This window comes from Lutjanus erythropterus, chromosome 12, assembly GCF_056507025.1.
Source record: "Lutjanus erythropterus isolate fLutEry1 chromosome 12, fLutEry1.hap2, whole genome shotgun sequence".
Lineage (NCBI taxonomy): Eukaryota > Metazoa > Chordata > Actinopteri > Lutjaniformes > Lutjanidae > Lutjanus > Lutjanus erythropterus.
The window spans coordinates 30,811,355-30,834,448 of record NC_139328.1 but is presented as its reverse complement, the minus strand read 5'-3'; the positions used below and the strand labels follow the sequence as shown (position 1 = coordinate 30,834,448).

Below are 23,094 nucleotides of genomic sequence, written 5' to 3'. Positions count from 1 at the left end.
AGGCAGACAAGAGATTTCTTTTGCAGTTATTTGCATAAAAGATAAAACTACCAAGTAAAAGAGTTGGCAAACATGATAATGCAGAGTGACAGAGAAACAGAAGATGCTAAGTTGCTGTGAATATGGCTGCGTTTGGGATGTTTGGATGCATTTCAGAGCTCAAGAACGGTGCTTGGGTAATTAAATCTCAGTGTGTCATCAGTGCAACTTTGGGGTGCGTTTACATCTGTCAGTAGAGCTGCCCACTTCAGGGTTGATGTGGCTATTTGACACCTTGCCTTAGGTACAAACTTCAAAACATTGTCCCAGATAAAATTAGAGGGTTCAATATGCTCAGATGAAGTAGTTTGTACAAGCTGTCAGGATACTTTTACAAGCAAACATGTTTATAGGACTGGACAGGACTGAGAATTCAGTGACAATAGTGGAATCTGTTAGTATCACAGTACCCACATGCACATACTAAACACATAATCATCTGTAACACACATGTTTCTACTGCATTGTATGATTTGACTTTGCTCAACTTGAGTCATTCTGTTTTGGTTTTCAATTGACAAAAGTTGTGGATAGTACCTGGCACCTCTGGTCAAGATTCCAAGCAAGCTGAACCAATATGAAAAGGTGGAAACACTACAGACCATCGATTCATCAGAGAAGCATCACTAGAAATCTTGACTTATGTGTCATGAAGCGACCAGAGTTTACTTGTCGTCTGATGCTGAACTTCCCAAACTCTTTAGATCTTTTTTTCATCAGTGCTTTGTTTTTCTGCATTCAGCCTTCACTGAGAGTTGTCAGGATGCTTTTAAAAGCAAGAGTGTGTGGGACAGTCAGATTCATGGTGTTGCACTTGCTGATACACGCAAAAAGTGATGGAAGTAGTAAAGGTTAAAAATCCTGCAGACTTTCCCCTCTGAATGCCTTGCTAGTTGAGACATGAAGTGGGAATACTTGTCAGATTGTTAGTTTTTGAAAGTTGCAAACATTTTCGGACGTAGCCCAACCAATTCTAACATTAAAAAAGTTTTGGATGAAGGGATTTCGGATGATGCTCGAAGACCCAGCAAGCACTTTGTTTGAAGCGGCTTCCAACTGTGTTTGGGAAAATTGTCATGCTACTAGTTTACTTGGGGGGTCTTCTGTGCATCAGGGCATGCATTTACCTGCACAATACACTACAAATCATGTGTGTCCCGAACCCTCAAGACATAGCAATCAGATTCCATGGCACTATCACACCTGCATGAAGATCTTTCCATGTGTGATCAGATTACCTAAGGACTTGCTTTTTATGGACATGAACGCATAGAAAAACAGCTGCAACACGAGCAGTATTATCCACTTTGTATACCTGGAGCATTACATCTACTAAATAACAGATCAGGGCCAAATAATCCCTGGGCCATAAATATCTCTCTCAGGAACTTCCGATTTTGCACAGTGTAAACATATGTAAATGCAGAGACACTCATTGAGGTTACTTAATTTGTCGCCACGGAGGACTGCGGAGACATCACATAAATGCGGTTAATTGCAGGCAAGCTTTCTTAGTCTCTCTTGAAATCCTTCCACCATTGTTGTCATTCCTTCCAAGTCTGCTGCTGACCTTAAATTACATCCTTCATGTGCTTAGTTGCACTTTATGGTTGCAGAATTTCAAAAGATAGGCACAACTTTCCAGTTGAATGTGTGGTAGTCTAAAGGAGTGCAAAGGAGTTAAAACAGCACTCTAAGATGCATTTTAGTGTCAAACTTGAACTGGAGATGCCTGACGTTTTGATTGACGTTCTCAATTTATGGAGTGATGTAACCTGTAAGTGACCTCTAGCTTCTGGGCGGCCATGTATCCCACCCTTCATCAGACAGGGCTCGACTTTCTCTCCTCCTCCTCCTCCTCCTCCTCCTCCTGCTCCTCTCTCCTCCTCCTGACACCCCATCCATTGGTTTCAATTAATCAGCCGTGGAGGGGGATTTATTCAGCCCCTGCCCAATGGGATCCTTTGGTATGTGGCCCCAATGGTAGCAGGTTGAGAAGCCACGGTCTACACTGTCTTTAGGCCTATTACTCTCACCTCACAGCCCACTCATAAAGAGAGCTTTGAACGGCCTGTTTTTGGGGGGATCCGGTGGGCTTTTTGTCCCATAATAGCCGAGTGGATTCAGTCACTGCAGACAGACATGTTTACTAAACTCCGCGTAGGTGGAGTGAGGGAGATTACGTGTGCCACTTTGAATAACCGAAGCCTGATTATTGGCTGGGGAAAGTCTGCAAAATGACAACATGTTTTTTTGGCTTGACTCACAGGAAGGATCACTTTGGACTGGGTTTTATTTTAAGCTAATTTGTTTTTGGGGGTATAGGAGTCTCAGGGGTGGTTCGTGTAATAGAGTGATTTAAAAGGTTTCACACTTTCTGATTGCATATATTTGCATGTTTTATGATTTGACTATGAAAGAAGATTAAGCCAAATTGAATGGAAGGCATGACGCTACATGAATCGCTGATTGGATGTGTGTCCAGCCCAATCTGCACTGCTGGATAAGGTTATTTTTCACATCTGGTATTAAAGAGATCTCCAGAATCTGACTTTAAACCATAGATGTACTGATTCATTTTCTTTCTTTTTGTTTTTACTTCTGATCCAATATCTGAATTTGGCTATCTGCCAACACCAATGCTATACCAATACCAGCACTGGTTTTCTATTGATGCTTGTGATGATGATGATGATGATGATGATGATAATGATGATGATGATTATAATTATTATTATAAGTATTAGTAGTAAGATTATGAGGCTGAAACTGAACTTCAGTCTGGAAATCTTGTGTAATTTGTGTAATGTAAGTCGTGGAATAGTGTCTTTCTGCCTTCAGACATTCACCTGTTTATCTTATAGACTAAGAGACCCCCTCATTTGCATTATTTCCCGTGATGCATTGCTTAAATTGTTTAAGTTTGCTATTTTATATTCTCAAATGCATTTGTTACTTTTTGATAGTGTTTATAAAGCGTTTTGTAACGAGTTTGTTCAGAACATGATGGTTTATGGTGGTTTTTGTTGGTTATTGTCATTTTGTGCTGGTTTAATAGTACTTGCAAATTTAGTGTGACGGTGAGAAGTGCTATTATACTCTCAGTTTGCACTGCAAACACTTTTGTGGAATTTAGATGGGAATGTGGACCGGTGTCGCAAGTCTGATACCAGATGAATGCCTTATCTAAATATTAGGTCCCAATAACTGTTTAATTGGATTGGATTGGTTCTATCTCTACTTTAAACTCCTATGTCTTATAGTCAGTTGTTATTCTCTAATGCACCATTAACTGCAACTTGTTCTCTCTTGAAAACGATTCAAGAAATGGCATGGAAAGCTCACACTCTGATAGAGAACACTGGACAGATCTAACTTTCAGAATGCAGCCAGTTTTTTTCCTCTCCTTGGTGCACTGACTCTGACATGTTTGAGACAGCACTTCCTCTGCACACACACTTTTTTTTATATTTGTTGTTTATTGTCAAGAGGCTCTCAGGACTTTGTCTGATGCAAGAGAAGTACATACATCAAACTGTTGTCCTTCGCACCGTTGGCAGAGCTCTATAGCACCTGAATGCAGCAGGGTTGCATTGAGATCGGGTTGCCGGAGCTGAATTTGGAGCTGCTCGTGTGAATGCAAATGAGTCCCCGGCAGCTTTAAAGGTCAACTTTGTAACGTACACGTATAACAAACAAATGTCTAAATTTCAGCACAGGTACCTCATACTGTCAGCACGTAACTTGAGGTGAGAGATGGATGGATCACTGATGTGTTTGCCCTCTTTTAAGCAGAATATGCAATTTAAAGATAAGATCAATAATGCTGAATTGCGGCCTATCTTAACTTGATCTAGACACAATGTAGATATACAGTTTGGACAAGGCCATAGACCCATATATACACACAGTGATTTGACCCTTCCCCTTTCAGTGTTTGGACAGATGTCTCCAGTCTGTCCTGACAAGACACTTCCTGCATCACTTTTTTTTTAATCCCTTACCCTTTTCCCACTCCACCCCACTTCAACATTACACTCATTTTGCCAGTTCAAATACCAGAATCCGTATTTTCATATCAATGTTCTGTCTCATGACCACAACTCATGCCTGTTTGAAATAAATTAATATCACGAGGCAGCACCTTATGTAACACAGCTTGTTTGAGGGTACACACGCTTTTTCAAAAATGATGTAGGTTTGGATCAGGTGCAATCTTTTTCACACAGTCTTTGAAGAGAGAACATGAAACTAAACAGAACTGCACATTATCTGCTACTTATTTCACTGTGTTTAATTGGCACAGATAAAACGTAAAGTATGACTCACGACACAGAAAAGTGATTGCAGGTAACACAGATGTTGCAGCTAAGGCAGAGAGGGTCGTCTTCTGATCATAAGCCACTGCCACTGGGGATCCACAAGACCGTACATTCCTAATTGTCGGTCCCAAGCCATGGTAAATGGGACGGGATGCATCAGGAATCGTATTTGGCACAAAAAGCCTACGTTGTCAAATATACAGATCCTAACACAAAGTCCTCGTAGTGAGGCGGTCGAGTGGATCAATGAATCAAACACAAGATGGGTTTGTTTCCTGTGTCAAACAAAGTTATTTTAACCCAAACCATTTCTCTTTTCCATTCATAAATATCCCACCATTGTCACAGGCAAAATAATTATGAATTGAGCACTTGGAAAACCAATCATATTGCAATCTTTTGCATACTAATTGGGTACAGTTAGCATGTTCATAGCTCGGACAGATGATGTGTTGTAGTAACTCCTGCTTGAGGAGCAGCTGAATGAAGAAGAAGATGTCTCAAAGATGTAAACAGGTCTAGTTTAGTAATAATGTGTAGTTAAATAGCTAACCTCTGTTTGTACTGGTTTCTGTCTAATGAAGAACCAGGGTTTGAGCCGGTCTGAGCCACTTCAAATATGACCTCATTAAAAGATAGAGCAACCCTCCATTACAGCCTCCCTGCACCCAGTCATCCCTCATAAAATCATGTCCTGTCAGTCTGTGAAATTATAATGTGACTAGCTAACGTAACATTAGCTCATCAGGGGTGACTGAGTTGCCAGACATGACTTGCTAGCAGGTTGTCATTATTTCTCTCAACGGGAAACAACATAGAAATCAACACTAAATATAGTTCCACTTATGAATGTAATGATTAGAATAAAGAAAAAGTACCCAGAGGAAAGGAAACTTTCAAAATAAGATTTTGTCTTTGTCTGGCTTGTGTCTCCTCGCCATAAAAGAGTTCAATTTAAGACCAGTATGAGACCATTTTCTCAGGACAAACAAATGAGACTTCGGTGAGCTCAAAATAAGAATCTCATTTATTTCTCATAAGTAGGGCTACGTCTAACGAGAAAACAATCTATCAATTATTTTTTTGTTTGATCTATTGACTAATCTGACTTTTTTATTATTCAATTATATAACAATTCATTTAGACATATCAAAAACTTTTGATATTTTATTCAATCATAATCCTAAAAAATCCACACAAAAATCATATTACAATAGTGATAATAGTGGCATATTTTAAACTTAATCTAATTTCCACCATGTTTAATAGACTTAATGTCAGATACCTGATCAGAAAATACTTGACCTCAAATCAAAAGGAACTATGATGCATATTAATTTAATCAGTGATCATTGTCAACTCTGCATTGAAATGAAAAATCACTATTTTGAATTACAACTTAAACTGTTTATTACATGAAGTTATTTCATCTCTGGAGTCATAAACAGGTAAGATGATTATTGGCAGTGTATTTCGGCATCAGTGTGAGCGAAAGAAAATACTTTGTTGTTATTCTGGCAACTGAAATCAATTACAGACAGTCTGTGACATTATTTTTAGACATTTCTCACTCATATGTGGCTGATAAAGTGAACAGAAAGTACAAAATGACAGAATAACACTGTCAGATGATGAATGGTGTTAATAGCAGTGGTGCAGACATCACTTTTAATAAAGGAGTGATGAAGACGCTTCTAGAAAATCCATTTAAAGTGACTTCTACTCACAGAAACGTGTTGATAATCCTCATATATTGTGTTTGGATGCTGACACAAAGTAAACAGGACAATGCTGCTGCAGCTGCAGGAGGAGGACAGGTCGTTTGGTGCTTCACTCCCAGCACTCATGTGGAGCAGTTTGTCCTGCTGTGATAAGTCACGTCCAGTTTGTGGAGAGCCAAACTGTTTTGTCTCTGTCTAAAATACTTTATATGATGGTGGAGAGGCTGCCTCTCTGTCGCCTGTTCTCCAGGTCAATCCATGCTCTGACTGCGCCCAGCAGTTCAGTTACATCGATGAATCACCCCAGCCCTACTCATAAGACGAAGAAAATATTATTGTTAGAAACAATTTTCCTCTCGGTAATTTAAGTATTATAATAATGTAGTTATTACCACCAAACATACAGTAAACTGATCTGTGATCATGAGTTGTACAGTTTGACAGTATTTTTTACTTAGGAACAGCCATTCGACCGTATTTTGCACGATTCTGACTCAAACTCCGGTGATTATTGTGAGACACTGCATATAAGTGTTGAAAATGTTGCATTTGAGTGTGTGTGTTGTGTGTGTGCAAGTGTGGACACTTTTGCGCATGTGTGTGTTGAGCATTCAGTAGTTGGCTGATTCCCAGAGAGCAACTGGGAGACGTCATAGATGTGTTAAATGATAACAGGGTAATTAACTGTGGAAATCAGGTGTGGGGGTACATATGTGGAAATACCTAAGGTATAAAAATATCACACTCAGTATAAAGTCTTTTTTTTTTCTTGTTAAACCTGTCCAAACAAAACCCCCAACAATTTCTTATTCTCATCACCTATATTTCTGATTCTTTTAGACACGTTTCACCTGATCATTGTGTGTCCATGTGTAAAGATTTATTGATGATGATGTCTTTGCATTAAAAAGCTGCTCAAACTGAGGTGGACTTGCACACACAGAGACAGCCTCCCCTCAGAGGGGGAGAGAGCAGCGAGCTGTCAGTAAAATGCCATCGCTCTATAGGAGGCGTCGCTAAATAAGATTCTGTCAGACAGGGAACGCCACGCAGAGTCAGCAGTCGCATGATATTAACAAATCACATTTTCTAGGCGAGATTATCAGGCCTTTGCAGAGCTCTGCGCTCCACTGTGTGCCTTCTTGTTGCAGTTGTATGAAGAGTGTGACTCACCTTTTTAAAAGCTCTGCAGATGACCTAATGAAGTGTGCGAGGGATGCTAATTATACAGGGAAGTGCTAATATTCAGTCTTTAAATGTCTGCTCACTGCGTTATGCTGTCCAAGTTCAAAAATCATCAAATCACATCAAAGGAGAGGGAAGGAAGGGAAAGTAACCTCAAGTGTGAGTTAAAATTGAAAACTGAAAGGAAGTTTGTAGTTCTTGCTACACTTCAGTGGACAGTGTCTCTTACAGACATGGCTGCAGCTGTCAGGAGACGTCACTTTGAAAGGTTCGTGCTGCTGTCTGTCAAACTGCTCCTGTGTGTGTAAATGCATGTGTGAAAGTGTGTGTACTTCCTGCATCGGTGTGTGTGTGTGTGTGCGCAGTCTGTCTACGGAGCTGAAGTGCTCTCTTTGGACTGTGAGAGGAGGGAGGATGAGAGGCTGCAGCGTCGAGAGGAAGCACAGGAGGGGAAAAGTGCATCTGGGAAAAAACATGAATCACTGCTGCTGTGAGAGCACAACCAGTAACTTAGATTTTATTCATCTTATATTACATTTATGGCAATTCTACAAAATTATGAAGCTGTGACACTTGACACTGAGGCTAGTATTTAACCATTCTAATAGTGCTTTGTGTTTGTAATGGTAGATATAACAGTGTTACTGTCTATTGTGTGTTGTAAAGATGTTTGATCCATGGTGCCTGATGAAACTCATTTAAAGGGGCAGTTTGGATTATTTGATGCGTGGCTGTATGTGGTACTTATTGATAGTACCTACAGTAGATGCTGGTGGGCATGCCCCCAGTTTGGAGAAGCAGAGAGAGAATACCAGCATGGAAGCTAAGCAATGAATTACTGTGGACAGGGTCAACAAAAAAGTTGTCTTAAAAAAGGTCCACCTTAAAAAAATTCTATATCATTTTAAGTGGACGGTATATTTTGAATATTTTCACTACTTTTCTTTGCTGTCAGACAGCTTTTTTTTTTTTTTGACAGGAACCAGTCATTATACAAGCCAAATATTGCTCTCTCCACATCAACCAAACTCCACAGATAAAATCAATCATTTTACTTTGCAGAACACAGTAGTGGCAGGTCTACCTCTGCCTCAATTTATTCATTTTTTTGTGTTACTGAGTGACTTTGGTGAATCCTAACTATCCTTTTAGAACACCAAAGTCACACAATAACACACACAAAAGGCAGCAGTAGGCCAGCAATACCTGTGCCCTGCAAGGTAAAATTACTGATTTGGCCTGTGGAGCTTGGCAGGTTTGGATATTTGGCTATGGAACTGCAGTTTATCATCATAAAAGGTTGTCTGGTAGCTAAGTAAAGCAAAAAAATATATTCTAGATACAGTAAAGCAACAAAAATGAATCCATTAGTTGTCAGCTATTATTTTGATAATCGATAATTGATTAATTAGTTAGTTTATTAGTAAAAGTCAAACTTCTCTGATTTCAGCCTCCTAAATGTGAATATTTCTTGGTTTCTTTACTCCTCTGTGACAGCAAACTGAATCTTTGGGTTGTGGATAAAACAAGACATTTGAGGAAACACTGACTAACATTTTTCACCATTTTCTGAAATGTTATCATACTGATCAAGAAATTGATCAATGAAAATAATTCTTAGTTGCAACGCTTAAATACATCATACTCTTGATTGGTATAGATTTTTTTTTAGCTAGCTAAAACACTGTTTTGCTGCTGACCCTGACCACAGCAGTACATTGCTTAGCTTCCTTCACTGGGACTCCTGATGCTTCTCCAAACTGTGGACGCGTACCATTGATAAATACTGCATATAACTCCACTTCAAATAATCCGAACTATCCCCTTATGGGAAATTCTGCAGTATTTTGTTTTAGGGTTATGAACTCAACCTCTCCAGCTACAAACGGAAGAGCATTTATTCCCCTCAAATTACACCTGCAAGCCTTTGTAGAGTGACAGGTTTTTTGTGTAAATCGCACTGATCCCACCTTATGTCACTTCCAGTCTGAGCCTGCACAACACAGATCAGCATTTCTCTTTGCATTCACACTTGAGGCACTGAGCTGGCAGTCTTTTCGAGCTCAGCTTAGCAGAGAGAAGAGTTAGGGACTTTGTATTTTGTCAGCAGCTGTTTGACAGACTGTTCTTCTCAAACCTGTGAGATTACTTGTCCACCGTTCTTCTTCCCGCAAGGATGTGTTGTTGGTGCTAAATACACAGAAGCAGCAGGTTCAGATTATAATGAGACTCATGCTAATCAGAAATCAGGAACAAAGTTGAACTAAGATCTACTTCCTCTTTGAGAAAAAGTTGCTTAAATTAACACAACCACACCTATGTACCATCTTTTTTAGTTATTTGGTGATGGAGAAGAGCAGTCAGCTGATCACAGTTCCTTTCGCGCTGTCACTTTCAGCAGGCAAATGTTGAGTGATGTCAAATTGTGTGGACATAAATTACCCATCTGAATACCAACTCTTGAACATTGTTGTTTGACATTGAATGACAGGATTACATAAGTATTCTGTACTCTTCCGTTGGCCTGGATCAGTCAGTTTCACTTCACGGCCTCGCAGCTGGGACAGCCACGCTGCTGTCCGCCATGGCTGACGCGCAACAGGGTCCACACTATGTCTTCAGCAGATTAACTCATGTGGGTCTGTCCTGGAGCTTTTTGCTTCAGTGATGTGTTGTACTTTCAAATATCGGCCTTATTTTGTTGTTAACTGATCACTTTCGGTCCTGTACTGAGTTAAGTTAGTACTAATGCTAACTTTCCTGCTGTTGCTGCTTTACATTAAGGTTCCCATGAAACGGCTGTTTCCTGTAAAATAGGCAGCTGAGGAGGGACTTGTTGCAGACATTGATCGTCATTTACAGTAACCAACGACACTGTGCGTTTAGACCGAGAGTCCCCAGTGCGCACAGCCAGACTGAAGCCTTCAAAACTAACAGAGGCCAGTTTGACGACAGGGATCAGGCTACAGAACCAAGTTGGCTTCCTGTGCAGGTTTGGCACCTGAAACGCTGGGGCTAAGTCAGAACAGCAGCAAACAGTTAGCTAAGTTACAAATAAGGCTATCTTTCCCTCAGGAAACCCTGTAAACAACCTCTGCGCTGTATTCCTTGTTGTTTTATGTTGTTTTATTGTTTATTTCCGAGGTAAACCTGTTGAACTCAGTGTTAGCATGTTAAACGCTATGTTATTAAATAATGAGAGTATCGCCATGAAAAACGAAACTGCTGTAACTTTGCTATAAACTGTCCAATCCGCACCAAACCAGACAGGAAGTGATGTGGAATTCTTTCCTGTGGTGTCCCAAGCACATGAAAATTCAGCTCTTTGTGCGAGGGCCTGTCCAGTGCTGCTTGCAGCTTTAATTCAAGTTACATTTTGTTTATACTGCAGTATGAGCTGTGTTAGCTTAGTTGGTGTCTGGAAGCTGGCAGGTTCTTTTCTGTGCGTGCATGTGTGCTGCTGCTGTACGTAAACTTACTTGATAGACGTGCCCTGATTGAAACGATGGAGCTAGGTGTGAAAACAGCGTGAATTCATTTGCGGCGTTGTGTAACTGTGACTAACACCCAGCAGCTAGCCTGCTCAGGAAAGTTGCCAGCTGGACAGTGGGGTTCGATCCGCTGATAATGTTACACTTAGCGTTACAACACCAAAATGCTGTTGAGCCGACAGAAATAAGTGCAGGGAAAATTCAGTCACCTGAAAAGGTCTGAAAAAGACTGCAAGTGTTGAGCTCTTACTGTGGTTTGGAGCAAATATTATGCACACAACTTAAAACTTTTATGCTTAATATTTGGATAAATACTTGGAAACTTGGTTCTTTAGACTGTATTACAGTCAGACTAAACTGACATTTAATTTCATTATTCTGACATCAGTTTGACCTCGTTTTCGTGCCTGTTTTCTCATTGGTTGGGAGGGCCTAACTTACCCTAAAGAATCAGCAGTGGCAAACTTTGCCAAGGGAGGCAGTGACTTTTGTGCCGATTTTAGGGTTGCTGTTTCTGCAAGTCAATTTACGACAACTTAACTGCATCAGTTTGTGGCAATTTTTACCTGGCTATTGCTTTGGCATTGGGATGACGCCCCAATTCTTAACTCATTCTGCAAAATTTTGATTGGTTCGGGTGTTGTTTTAAGTGGCAGCAATTTACAATATTATGTAATTTCTTCACGCTCACCTTGAGCCTTGAGATACTTGCAACACATACATGAACTGTGATGTGATACCAATTAAGTAAATCTGTGTGAAATGTCCCACATTATTAAATCACTATCAAATCTGCCATCAAAATGAACATTTCTTATTCTAAGTCTGGGTAACAGGCAGCTTCCTCTGTTGGTTTTATTATAGTCCTGCGAGTCACAGCGGAGTCAAGGCTGTGACTCGAAAGAGACCTTGGAAAGAGAGCAGATTTGCAAACTAAATAGAAGGAGAGATGAGGGGGGCATGTGTGGTCTTATATAAAGCCCAGATGGTCCCAGAGAAGCATGTGACAGAGGAATGGAGGGATATGGAGAGAGGAGTATCTGTCTGTCTGTCTGTCTGACTGACTGACCAGGGGGCTCTTGCGAGTCGACCCCACAGGCCTCAACACCTGGGCAGACATTGGGGTCAGTTAAGGGAGAGAGGGGTGTCATGACAAACACAAAGTTCAGCTTTTACCCAGAGGGTGTTGTTTTGGATTTAACCCTGGCAATCTAACCCCGAAACCTCGGATACACCTTTTAAATATCTTCAGTCTGTGATGTTCAATTCTTTGTACGTGTCATTTTCTGTGCATTGCCTTTATGACATACTCACTTTTTCTCAGGTCCACTTCTGCTTAAGGCTGCGCTAGTGTCCCATCAAACCAGGCTACAAGCTACAGTGAATGTGTGAACCTGTGGGTCATCATCTACCTGTAGCTGGAGGGTTCAAGAGTACTAACATAAACGTTTCTCAAGCTTTTCAGGTGATAGCTGCACCGCTTTCTGGTCCACCAAGGCTCAGAAATAGTTGTGTACTTGCAGCTTTGTTTTTTAGGTTATTTGGCTTTTTTATTTTTTAGATTTGGCATTTAATATACAGTGTGTTTCTTCAGAAATGTATGTGGTTTATTGACCATATGTTAATGGTGCAAAGTAGGGATGCACCGACCCAACTGATATGTTTATAGTGATAAATAAGGCAATATAATGTCAATTTTAAAATGACACTTTGAGCTGAAAGTAACAATTATTTTTTATTTATAATTAATCAATCTGATAAGGTTTTTTTTTTCAATTAGTTGATTAATCATTTTAAATTGTAAAAAATGTCAGCTTTACATCAGGAATCACCTTGCCAGGGTTTATTGCAGAATAATGACCTGCTCACTGTACATTAATGTGGTGAATACTCAATTCTGATTGGTCAGTTACAGCATTCTATGGTGAATATGAATATTGGACATTACTATGGACATGGTCCCGGTCAAAGATCCTGGAGGACTTACTGGAAGCAATAAAATGTTTTTTTTTAGTCAGAAGCCGTGTAATAAGCAAAATCATGTATAGCTAGTTGGTCATTATGGCAAAATAAACCATGACGGGGTGACTGCATTGAATCTCCCTGAAGGCAGTCATTTTTTTCTTATTTTATTCATCCACCAGTACAAAACTATCATATGTGACAAAGAAAAGTAACAAATACTCAAGTCTGAGAAGCTGGACAGAGAAAATGTTTGGTATTTTTGCTCAAAAAATGACTAAAAACATGATGCTGAACATGAACCATAACATCCCAGTCCAACTAAGGACCTTTAGTTGAATCTCTTCACTGTCTGTGCTAAAGGCTAAAAATGCCCCAAAAACACTCAAAGAAAAGTGAAAAGTGATCAAATTGAAATGATTTTTGCCAGTTAAATTCCTGTTTCCTTTTATTTCTGAATTCTTATATTGTGGTTATGTTTATGACTTTTAGCTCTGTTTGAAGTTGAAATTGCCCTGTTTCATTGTTGTAGGTTCATGGAAAATGCTTGAATTGGCTCTATATGCTGCACTTGCACATGAATTTCACAATGCCTATTAATTAAAACAATGAAACATAAGCATCAGAATATAAAGAACCATATCCGAGTTTAATGGCTAAAGATTTCCGTTAAAGCCACTGACAGCAGTAAGGATGAGGTCAACTCAATCCTGTTCAGTCCACTTGAGTTAACAGATGCTATAATTAAGCTAAATAATGATTCCTTTTGATCAGTTATGAGGCTGAATACGTGTACTTTTAAATGCTAAATATAAGAGCTGAATTAGGTACACTTCACCAACACAGCGCCTGCTTTTCACTGTGAAGGAACATCCTCTGTACATGTCCTCTACTTCTTTAGAATTCACTCACTCGCACTGAATTCAAACTTAAATATATTTGACACTGACTCAACATCAGGTTGAGGAGTGTCCACCTCAAACACTCTGGGGTCATTGCTATTCCAGGTGTTTTCTCTGCTTCCTGTTAGTCAGGTTGTAAACCTCAGCTGAGCTGTCAACCTGTGTGTTTATGCGTGTGTGTATGTGTGTGTGTGTATCTTCTTAAGGCACACACCTGGTTACTGATAGGGATGTCAGATGGATGTAGAGCCGGGTGCAACAAGAACACACACAGCTGCGCACTGTCTCTGTTTCCAATGCTCCGTCTCCTTCCAAAGTCAACTCCAGACGGAGACGTCTCAACGGGCGGCCCGCTGCGATGGCGGGCTCGCCGCTGGGGGGGTTTCTACCCACACACCACTGCGACCGCGGCCTCACTCTGAGCGTCTCCTCGCCAACAGCACGTGTTTGCTGATCTTCCTGTCTGTCCCACCTGCAGCCTCCACTCCTGCACAAAGAAAGGTCAAGGATGCTTGAGGAGCGCGCTTTTGTTTTTGCCCTCCTGACATGCGAGCACAGCCGGACTCAAAGACGAACTCCGGAGCTTTGGGGGAAATATGGCAGCTGTTTGTTTTATGTGCTCGTTGCTGTTTTGCTGTCCGATATTTTCTCTCTCGCTCATTAGTCACGCTTGGCGCTGCCTCAAAGTTGAACTACAGCACCGTGGGGGCGAAATGTGGAGGTTGTTTTTAGTTGTTGTGGTTGTTTGTGTTGACATTTTTTGCTGATGAACAAGATCACGCGCTCGCTCTGTGTCAGAAGCAGCGCGTTCATCTGGGAGTGTGTGTGTTTGTGTGTGAGCAACATGTTATCCTCAAGACTCAGTGTCCTGCAGCAGTTTCATTTAGACCAAAATATAAATGTCACTTTATTGCTCTTATATAAGCTCTACTGCAACAACACTCCATTCTGTGTTTAAGTTGTCTAAAGCACAAGGAAGAGTGTTTCTATGGCCACGTTTTACATTTTTGTCCAGTCGAAAGCCTTTTTTATTGAAAATATGAGGGTATTTATTCATTGAACCTGTGAGAATCAGGCTCTGCTGTAAACAGATAACATATTAGGCAGCATGAATGAGTGAATTAATTTTTCTGAATGTTCCATGCATTAAACACCAAAAATTCATATAAGCCAGAGTGCTGAGTCTACATTTTCAACAGAAAAAAGCCCCAAAACAGAAAAGTAGCTCTCACAATCAGATGTTCTGGCCTGCATTTTCAGTAACAAAATTCATAAATCACTGACAAAAAATATTTATTAAATGAAACATAGTAAAGACTTGATGTTGCTGTGTTTTCCAGGTTTTTAAGGCAAACTTAAGCCCATAATTTATGACGTTTCTGTATGAAAATGTCTAAAAATGTGAACATATGTTATATATTTTGTTGTGTTCTGTGTTTACATGATCCCAAATGTTTCTGACGATGTTCAAACGCAGAGAAATCTGTCCTTTACTCAAGGTAACAGTGTGTTTCCTGCCTGCAGTTCCTAGCTAGATGCTGTAACTGAGACAACATGTGATACGTCACAAAGTGAGGAAGGAAGTTGATAAACGTGACTTAATGTAACATGAATAAAACTTAATATTACCTCATCCATGAAGGTGATTTGGGCCTTATGATTTGTCAGGTAGATTTTCATCAACTATGGTCTTTGCTTAAAAGTGAAGTAAAAAAAAAAAAAACCTCCCATGATTCCATGCTGCTTTACAACGATATCAAACTATGTAATGCTTGTTTTTGTTTTAATGTGAAAGACTCCCTTAATGGCAGAATTTAAATATTATACTTTTACATTTTAAGCAAATTAAACAACCTGTCCAATTTTATATTTCATTTGTACAACAGAATCTGTTTATTCAAACCATTTCATAGAAAATTAACTGAAATCATCATAGTTTGTAGGAGGCCTGGTTAATAAAACAATAATTAGATTTATCAGCAGTAGATATTTTTTTCAATATCAATAATTAAATTGTTCAATAAAATGTTCAGTAGTTTCACTTAAATGCAAACCACTATGAAGCCACATACTGAATATGCTCTGGCACATAAACAGCCTATCATATCTCTTGATAATGGACACACAAACAGCTGATCACTTGCCAGGTGTGTTGTTTTATTGCACCATTGTGAACATGTGACACAACGACAGGAACAGGGCGGAATGAAAAAGCGAGTGCAGATGATGTTAAGTTATTAATTAAAAAAGACAGGTCAGCTCGTCAATATGGCATTTTTCTTGTTTGTTTGTCTTTTTTAAGGCTTGTACATCTGCGTGCCTTGATAAATAAAGTGGTTAAATTCAAAGTAAGGCAATTAAATTCAAAATAAAGTTGTTAAATTCAAAGTGTGGTGGTAAATTTTCTGGTCTTTATTAAAAATAGGTCATAAAAAATGGTCAATAATTATCGATATCAACTGAAATGAAACATTTTCACACAGGCCTAGTTTGTATAGTGCTAAAGAAATTGGTAATCACTCTCCACTTCACCCAAATTACACCTCACACAAAACATTTATCCTCCTGAATATGTTTTAATTTTCCAACCTCAGTAGCTCGAGAAAGAATAAATATGTCTTTAAACTTTAATAACAGCATTCATTTTCCAGAGTTAAATTATTCCTCTAGTTCTGCAGCATAACCACCTCTTCAAAATACTGAGCAGAGCTCTTTTGCCTACGGAGAAGTGTGTGATTTACTCCACATAAATACCTTCTTATTCCTCCTTTCCTCTGCCATTTCAATTAGGCGATGCCACCCAGATATGTAAAATAACCCCGATCATTACACCTTTTCAGTTTGTTAATGAGCGTCAAGTCAAGTCATCCATCTTCGCTAATCTCTACAAGTGTGTGCAGATTATTTTTCTGTAAGAGCACGAGTGTGTTCGTGTGCGGCCACAGAAACAGACGCAGACAGACAGACCCAGCTGAGGTTATGGAGGAGGTCAGGAGAGAGGGACCATCTGATGCCAGCAGATGGAGTGATGGAGGGAGGGAGGAGAGGAGAGGAGAAGCTCGAAATCAGGACGACAAGACCAAATGCTTATCGGCTGTACTTAAGGCGCTGATTTCACTTTACATCCTGTCTGCTCCACTGCACCCACCTTATGCTAGACTTTGGGGTAGTGCTTAATAGAAAATATTCCATAACTTTGAGTGTGAGCATGGTTCATGAATAATTCACCTCCACATGGACCCTAAAGATGTTATCTGTATAGTGTCGTTGCATGATACTGATGGAAATAATATGGTACTTTAAAGGGATAGTTTGGATTATGTGATGTGGAGTTGTATGAGGATTTGATTCTGGTGGACAAAAGTTATTTTAGCCACTTAATAAAGGACCACCTAAAAAAAAAGGTATCAGTTTAAGTGTGTGCTATATTTAAAATATTTTCACTGCTTAACTTTGCTGTCAGACAGCCTTTTCAAAAGGGGAACCACATTTATACAAGCCAAATATGGTTCTCTCCAAACCAACCAAACTCCATGGGTGAAATCAGTCATTTTAACTCACAGAACACTAGTGTTTCAGGTCTTGATCTGTTTGTTTGTTTGTGTTATTCTGTGACTTTGGTGTTTTGAAAGGACAGTTTAGATTAACTGAAGTCACGTAATGACACAAATTAACAAACTGATCATGGCAGCAGTAGACCAGCAGCTGTGGTCTATCAGGTAAAATTGTTGATTTCCTCTATGGAGTTTGGTTGGTCTGCAGAAAGTGATATTTGGCTTATATAATGGCGGTTTTCCATCAGAAAAGGTTGTCTGATGGCAAAGTGAAGTCCATGCTGGTTCTCCTCTCTGCTTCTCCAAACTAGAGTGTGCCAACTGCCATCTACTGTAGTTAATACACCGACTATTGATAAGTACCTTATATAATGCCACTTCAAATAATGCTAACTATCCCTTTAAATAGGCACAGTAGCAGAATCTGATTTGGTCAAATACAGCAAAAAAGGTGAAAAGTCTAGGGTTCTCTTCTGTGTCAGTAAAACAGTTGTGTTTTAACTTCCCTCGTGTATTTGTTGGACTCATTGCAGCAGCACTATTGCATCTGGAACACATTTGCTTTGCCGTCACCTGGACTCACCTCCCCATCTCTCCCTGTCTTTGTTGTAGAACGGAGCAGTTCCAGGCGAGCCAGTGAAGAAGGATGAAAACTCCCGGAGAGGGAACTGGGGCAACCAGATTGAGTTCGTCCTCACCAGCGTGGGCTATGCGGTCGGCCTGGGCAACGTCTGGAGGTTCCCCTACCTCTGCTACAGAAATGGAGGAGGTACGAATTTCAGTGTAGAGCTTAACTCATTTTGATTGATTTATTAGTGTTTTGCTTTAATGGTGTGGGCCGATGTCATGCCACATAAATAAAGCAGAGTACAGTGGAAATTCCAAAAAAGTTGGGACGCTATATAAAAGGTAAATAAAAACAAAATCCTTTTTGACCTGTAGTGTTAATATAGTTAATACAGGTCAAACACAGATAAACAGGTTAAGTAACAGGTGATAGTGTTATGACTGGTTATAAAAGGGGGCATCCTTGAAAGGGTCAGTCTGGACGAGCAGTGGACAAAGTTCACTTTGTGAAAAAGTGAGTGGGCAAGTAGCCCAGTACTTTTTCAAGGCATGCTTGCACATAATTTGGGGATTTCATCATCACAATACATAATATCATTAAAAGATTCATACAGTCTGGAGAAATCTCTGCATGTAAAGGGCAAGGCTAATTCAATGCCTGTGACCTTTGACCTGGCAAGCGGCACTGCATTATAAAGTGCATTAAAATCCAACATGATTGTTTAAAGGATAGAACATGGGCTTGGGAACATTTTGGAAGTCATTGTCAGTAAACACGGTTCGTTGCTGCATCTGCAAATACAAGTTAAGACTACAAAGAGAGAACAATATGTCAACAACATCCAGAAACGCTGATGACTCCTCTGGGTCTGAACTTATCTGAGATGGACTGATGCAAAGTGGAAAGTGTGCTGTGGTCTGATTAGTCCACATTATAAATTGTTTTCAGAAATCATGATGTCGTGTCCCCCGGGCTAAAGAGGAAAAGGACTGTCCAGATTGTTACCGGTGCTAAATATTAATGCAGAAAGGTACATACGGGTTTTGGAGCAACATGTGCTGCCATCCAGATGGCATCTTTTTCAGAGACGTCCCTGCTTATTTAAGCAAGAGAGTCCCAGGACACATTCTGCATGTGTTCGTAGTACAAGAGTTCAGGTACTAGACTGTCCTTTCTGCAGCCCAGACCAAAATACAGAGACAAAGAGACAGAACCCCGGACTGTTTTGCACCCTAAATAATTAAGCAACTTTAAATTACAAAACTTCAACAATGTGTGTCCTCAGTTTCCCTTTAAAACATGACTCTGTCCTAACTTTTTTGAAACGTGTTGCATGCATCAAATTCAGAATGAGTGTAGAATTCAGAGTTTATTTCCATTTTACACAGTGTCCCAACCTTTCTGGAACTAGAGTTTGTAGTATACAGTACATAAAAGGAAGGTGAACTGAAATATATTCTAAAATAAAGTTGCAACATTTAGTCGATTCATTGATTGATCATCAGCTGTTAAATTAATCACAATCAACTATTTTGATAATTGTTTCGATTCATTTTTTTAAGACAGTATGTCCAAATTCTCTGATTTCAGCTTTTCACCATTTTCTGCAATTTCATGGACCAAACAGTTAATCAGTTAATTGAGAAAATGACAGATGACAATGACAGAATGATTGAAAATGAAAATAATCATGAGTTGTGGGGACGAGTCCTCAAAGAATTACACCGTGTCTTCACAGGCTTCATAGTGAAAACATGTTTTGAGCCCAGCAACATTTTAAAACGCAAGAAAGCAGACTTGTAAACCTGTAAAGTGTCTGTAAGTGAAGAATTTTAAGTGGTGTTTTTGACATAACCACTGAAGCAAACGTAATGTTTTGGTTCACTGGTGCGTATGGTGAACAGCTACACAACTACTGGGTGGCACAGGCTATTTGTACATCTATTACTACATTTGTGTGTTCTTCACAACTACTAGGTGATTTCAGACTAACAACTTAATAAACTGGCTGCTCCATTACAAGCTAAGGAAAGTCTCAGCTAGTAAACTTCAATAAAGTTTAAAACAGTTGCTGTGAAACATGTGTTGTACTGTCTGGAAGCTGGAAGAAGGGGGAAAACAATCAATTAAAACTCATCCATGATACTTAGAAATGACACACACACGCACCCACACTCGAAATGACGGTTGTCCTGTTGTCTCAGGGACAATAAAAGTAGCACCTGGGACACAAAGATGATGTGACAGGGATAATTCTGGAGCAGCAGAGGAACATATGATTACAAAAGCGTCAGAGCAAAATTACAGATTGGGAATCTAATCTCTCGTCTGGAAAAAAAAGCTCATTCTATTATTCATGGTCAGTCAGTCATGCAGGTGTGTTGTTTTGTTGTGTGCCTGTGCAGACGAACCTGACAAAGTACCGGAAGTGCAAATGAATGCGAGCTGTCATAAGAAGTTTACAATTTTGTGCTTTTGCACTTACTTTTTATGTAACAGCACTTTTGACAACAATCTCTAGAAAGGCGGGGAGAAGCTGTGCAGTTCGGCTGCTCCACAGCTGTACTGCAAAATACACAAACCTTTACTTCATGAAAAGTGCTGCTGTCTGAGACCAGAGACTTTACAGAGGATAATGGATCAAAAATATTAACAGAAAGGAACTTTTTTCCTGAAAATTTTGAGTGGAAAAAGTGATTTTATTTATTTTTTCTTAATGTATGTTACATAGTACTTCATCACTGTAGCAGAGGTGTTTGTTTTTTTCTCTTCTACATTGTCCATCTAAATCTAACTACTGTGTAACATTTGAAGAACTTTAATATCACCATCCTACAAGGCAGCTTCATCACGTACTGAGGCCACTGTTAAACATCACCAATTCAATTTTCCATGCTGCCACTATTAGCAAATAAAAGCAGACACGGTGTCAAGAGGGGAACCCCAGATCTGCAAGATCTTGCGAATGTTCACTCTCATGAGATCTTGCAGATCTGGATTTCCCCTCTTTCACCGAAACCATAAAAAACCTCGTGAGAGGCGGCACCACAAGGGAGCAGAACACACAAATTGATCTATAGCTAAACATATGAGTCAACTCTGAATTTCCATCAACCCACAAAATGTTTGTGCAACATGTAAGTTAACATCATCATTTCACTGGAGAAATGTAATGTTAGTTATTAACACTACATGTGTCAAGTTCATTGTAACTCTTTGAAAAATATGCAGTTTTTTGTTTTGTTGCGTCTTTAAGATAGAGAAATATTTACATCAACCTGAGATCCCAGTCTCAAAACCCATCAGCTATCATCTAACAAGGATTTTTAACATTCATACGCATTCTCATATACCTCACTGTAAAAAAAAATGTAGAGATGCCTTAAAATTTCAAGCCAACTCAAACTCTTAAAAAGTTTTGCTGACCTACGATATTTTGTTGAGATAATTCACTTTTTTTATTTAGGTAAACTTTAAGCTTTGAGCTTTAGAAACTTAAGAAAAAAAAATTTAAAATTTGTCACAGTGAGCTGCGAATGATTTGTCTTGTTTTAGTGCTGGAAAAATTAAATAGTTTTAATTGCAAATATTAAATTTTAACATTTACTTTCATTTCAGTGAATTTACTCAATATTTTTGTTTGAATACAATATTTTGCATTTCTAAAGAGAAAGAGTTTTCTCAACTTTCTCATTTTTTTACAGTGTACAGATTCTGTATATTTGATATTCACGTTCCAGCAGCTTGACAATGTAAATAAAGAACTTCATTTTGGGACAATGGTTGTAAAGTTAGGGCCAGTTGAAAGTAGAATAAGTGTATTTCAAGCTCTGACATGCACACAAAAGAAATGTGTGTGTTATCTGTGAGTCATACAGTTGAGAATGAGAGGGAACCTAACTGACTTTATTTGGTAATTTAGCCTATATTATAATAGATTAATAATTTGTTATTTGTGATATATTGTATTTTGTGAAATATCACAAACAATATAAAATCTTGGCAGTTTACATCATTAAAGAGGCCAGATGTGTCATTAGCCTGACCTCTTTTACTCTTCACAGCTGATCAACTCTCATTTGTCTGTCTGAACCATCAGTTTTAATCAATGCAGCTGACTTCACCAGCATCGTTACAGCTCAGACTTTATGAGCATAACTTGAACCCAGACCGTCTTTGTAAGCATCGAGCCCACTTTTGCATAACTACACTTGTTTATTGGGGTGTGAAGGCTGTTAAAATGTGTGTGAGCGCGTAGAATTCATCCAGCTGCTGCTTCCGCTGACGTGCAGCTTTCAAACACGATGAGCGTAAACTACTCTGCTGCTGTCAGTTTGTTTTGGAGGATTTCTGGCCTCCAGTTAAGTTGATCCTAAAAACATTGAATAAAATAGACCAAAACGTGCCAGTGATAAAAACTGTACCAGAAGCGTACTTAAATATAATGAAAGCGGTTAGTTTGATCCAGGTCCTGAAAGTCCGTGCCTCAGACCTTTCCTTGGCATCTATCCCACTTCGGTTCATGTGTTTACGCTGCAAATATTTGGATAAGCGTTATGCATGTAGAGGACCTGCATTCCCATACAAGGACTCAGTATATGTAGGCTATACATGATCTCACACACAGCTGCAGGTCGTGCAGAGCGGACAGGAGAGCTGAGCTTCACCAGCAGCTCGCACACAATGATAAGGTGTTGGTATTGTACGGTATCAGCTGGTTGCACCGACCTAGTTCACATACAGACATTTAAAAGCACACACACACACACACATGCACACACAGACGTTCCCTATAGATGACTGTCTGGTTCCTGGTCCAGTCTGAACCACCAGAGACTTGCTGCACCGCTGAACAGACTCAGCTGCACATTCACTGACCTCTCTGCTCACTCAGGGGACCTCACAGTGACAGATGAGGTTTAGGTTTGTTTTTCTTTTTTTGGATGATTTTTTTTCCCCCTTTTTTGTTTTTCTTTTTTTTCTGATTGCAATATCCTTCAAGTTTTTACATTTCTTTAAATAACATGACGCATGATTCATTAATGTAGTAACTGAGATTCCTGTTGGGAAGTATTTGTTTTTACGAAACGTGTAAAAACAAATACATACAGTATATATGAAGGCTGCACGGTATGGTAAAAAAAAATCATATTGAAATTATTTTTGCAGATATTATGAAAAGATTTGTAGACCATTGCATCTTAATATATTGCTGTTTTGTAACACATTTTTCTCTTAGCAAAAGGAAAATTACAGCATCTGCTCTTTGGATGTTATGTAAAATTATAATATATTGTGGCATTTTTTATTGTTAATTTGCTTTATTGCTACAAGTCACTATTTCTGAGCA

The 23,094-nt window shown here is 39.3% G+C and overlaps 1 protein-coding gene across 4 annotated transcripts in view; it reads left to right on the top strand.

Annotated features, from left to right (window-relative positions):
- slc6a9 (solute carrier family 6 member 9) overlaps positions 1-23,094 on the top strand; it is a 109,751-nt gene that overhangs the window by 60,967 nt on the left and 25,690 nt on the right. For all 4 annotated transcript variants that reach the window (XM_084731897.1, XM_084731898.1, XM_084731896.1 and 1 more), the window contains one exon: positions 17,789-17,945. In XM_084731897.1, coding sequence (XP_084588023.1) covers positions 17,789-17,945 — 157 coding nt within the window. The remainder of the gene's footprint in view (positions 1-17,788; positions 17,946-23,094) is intronic.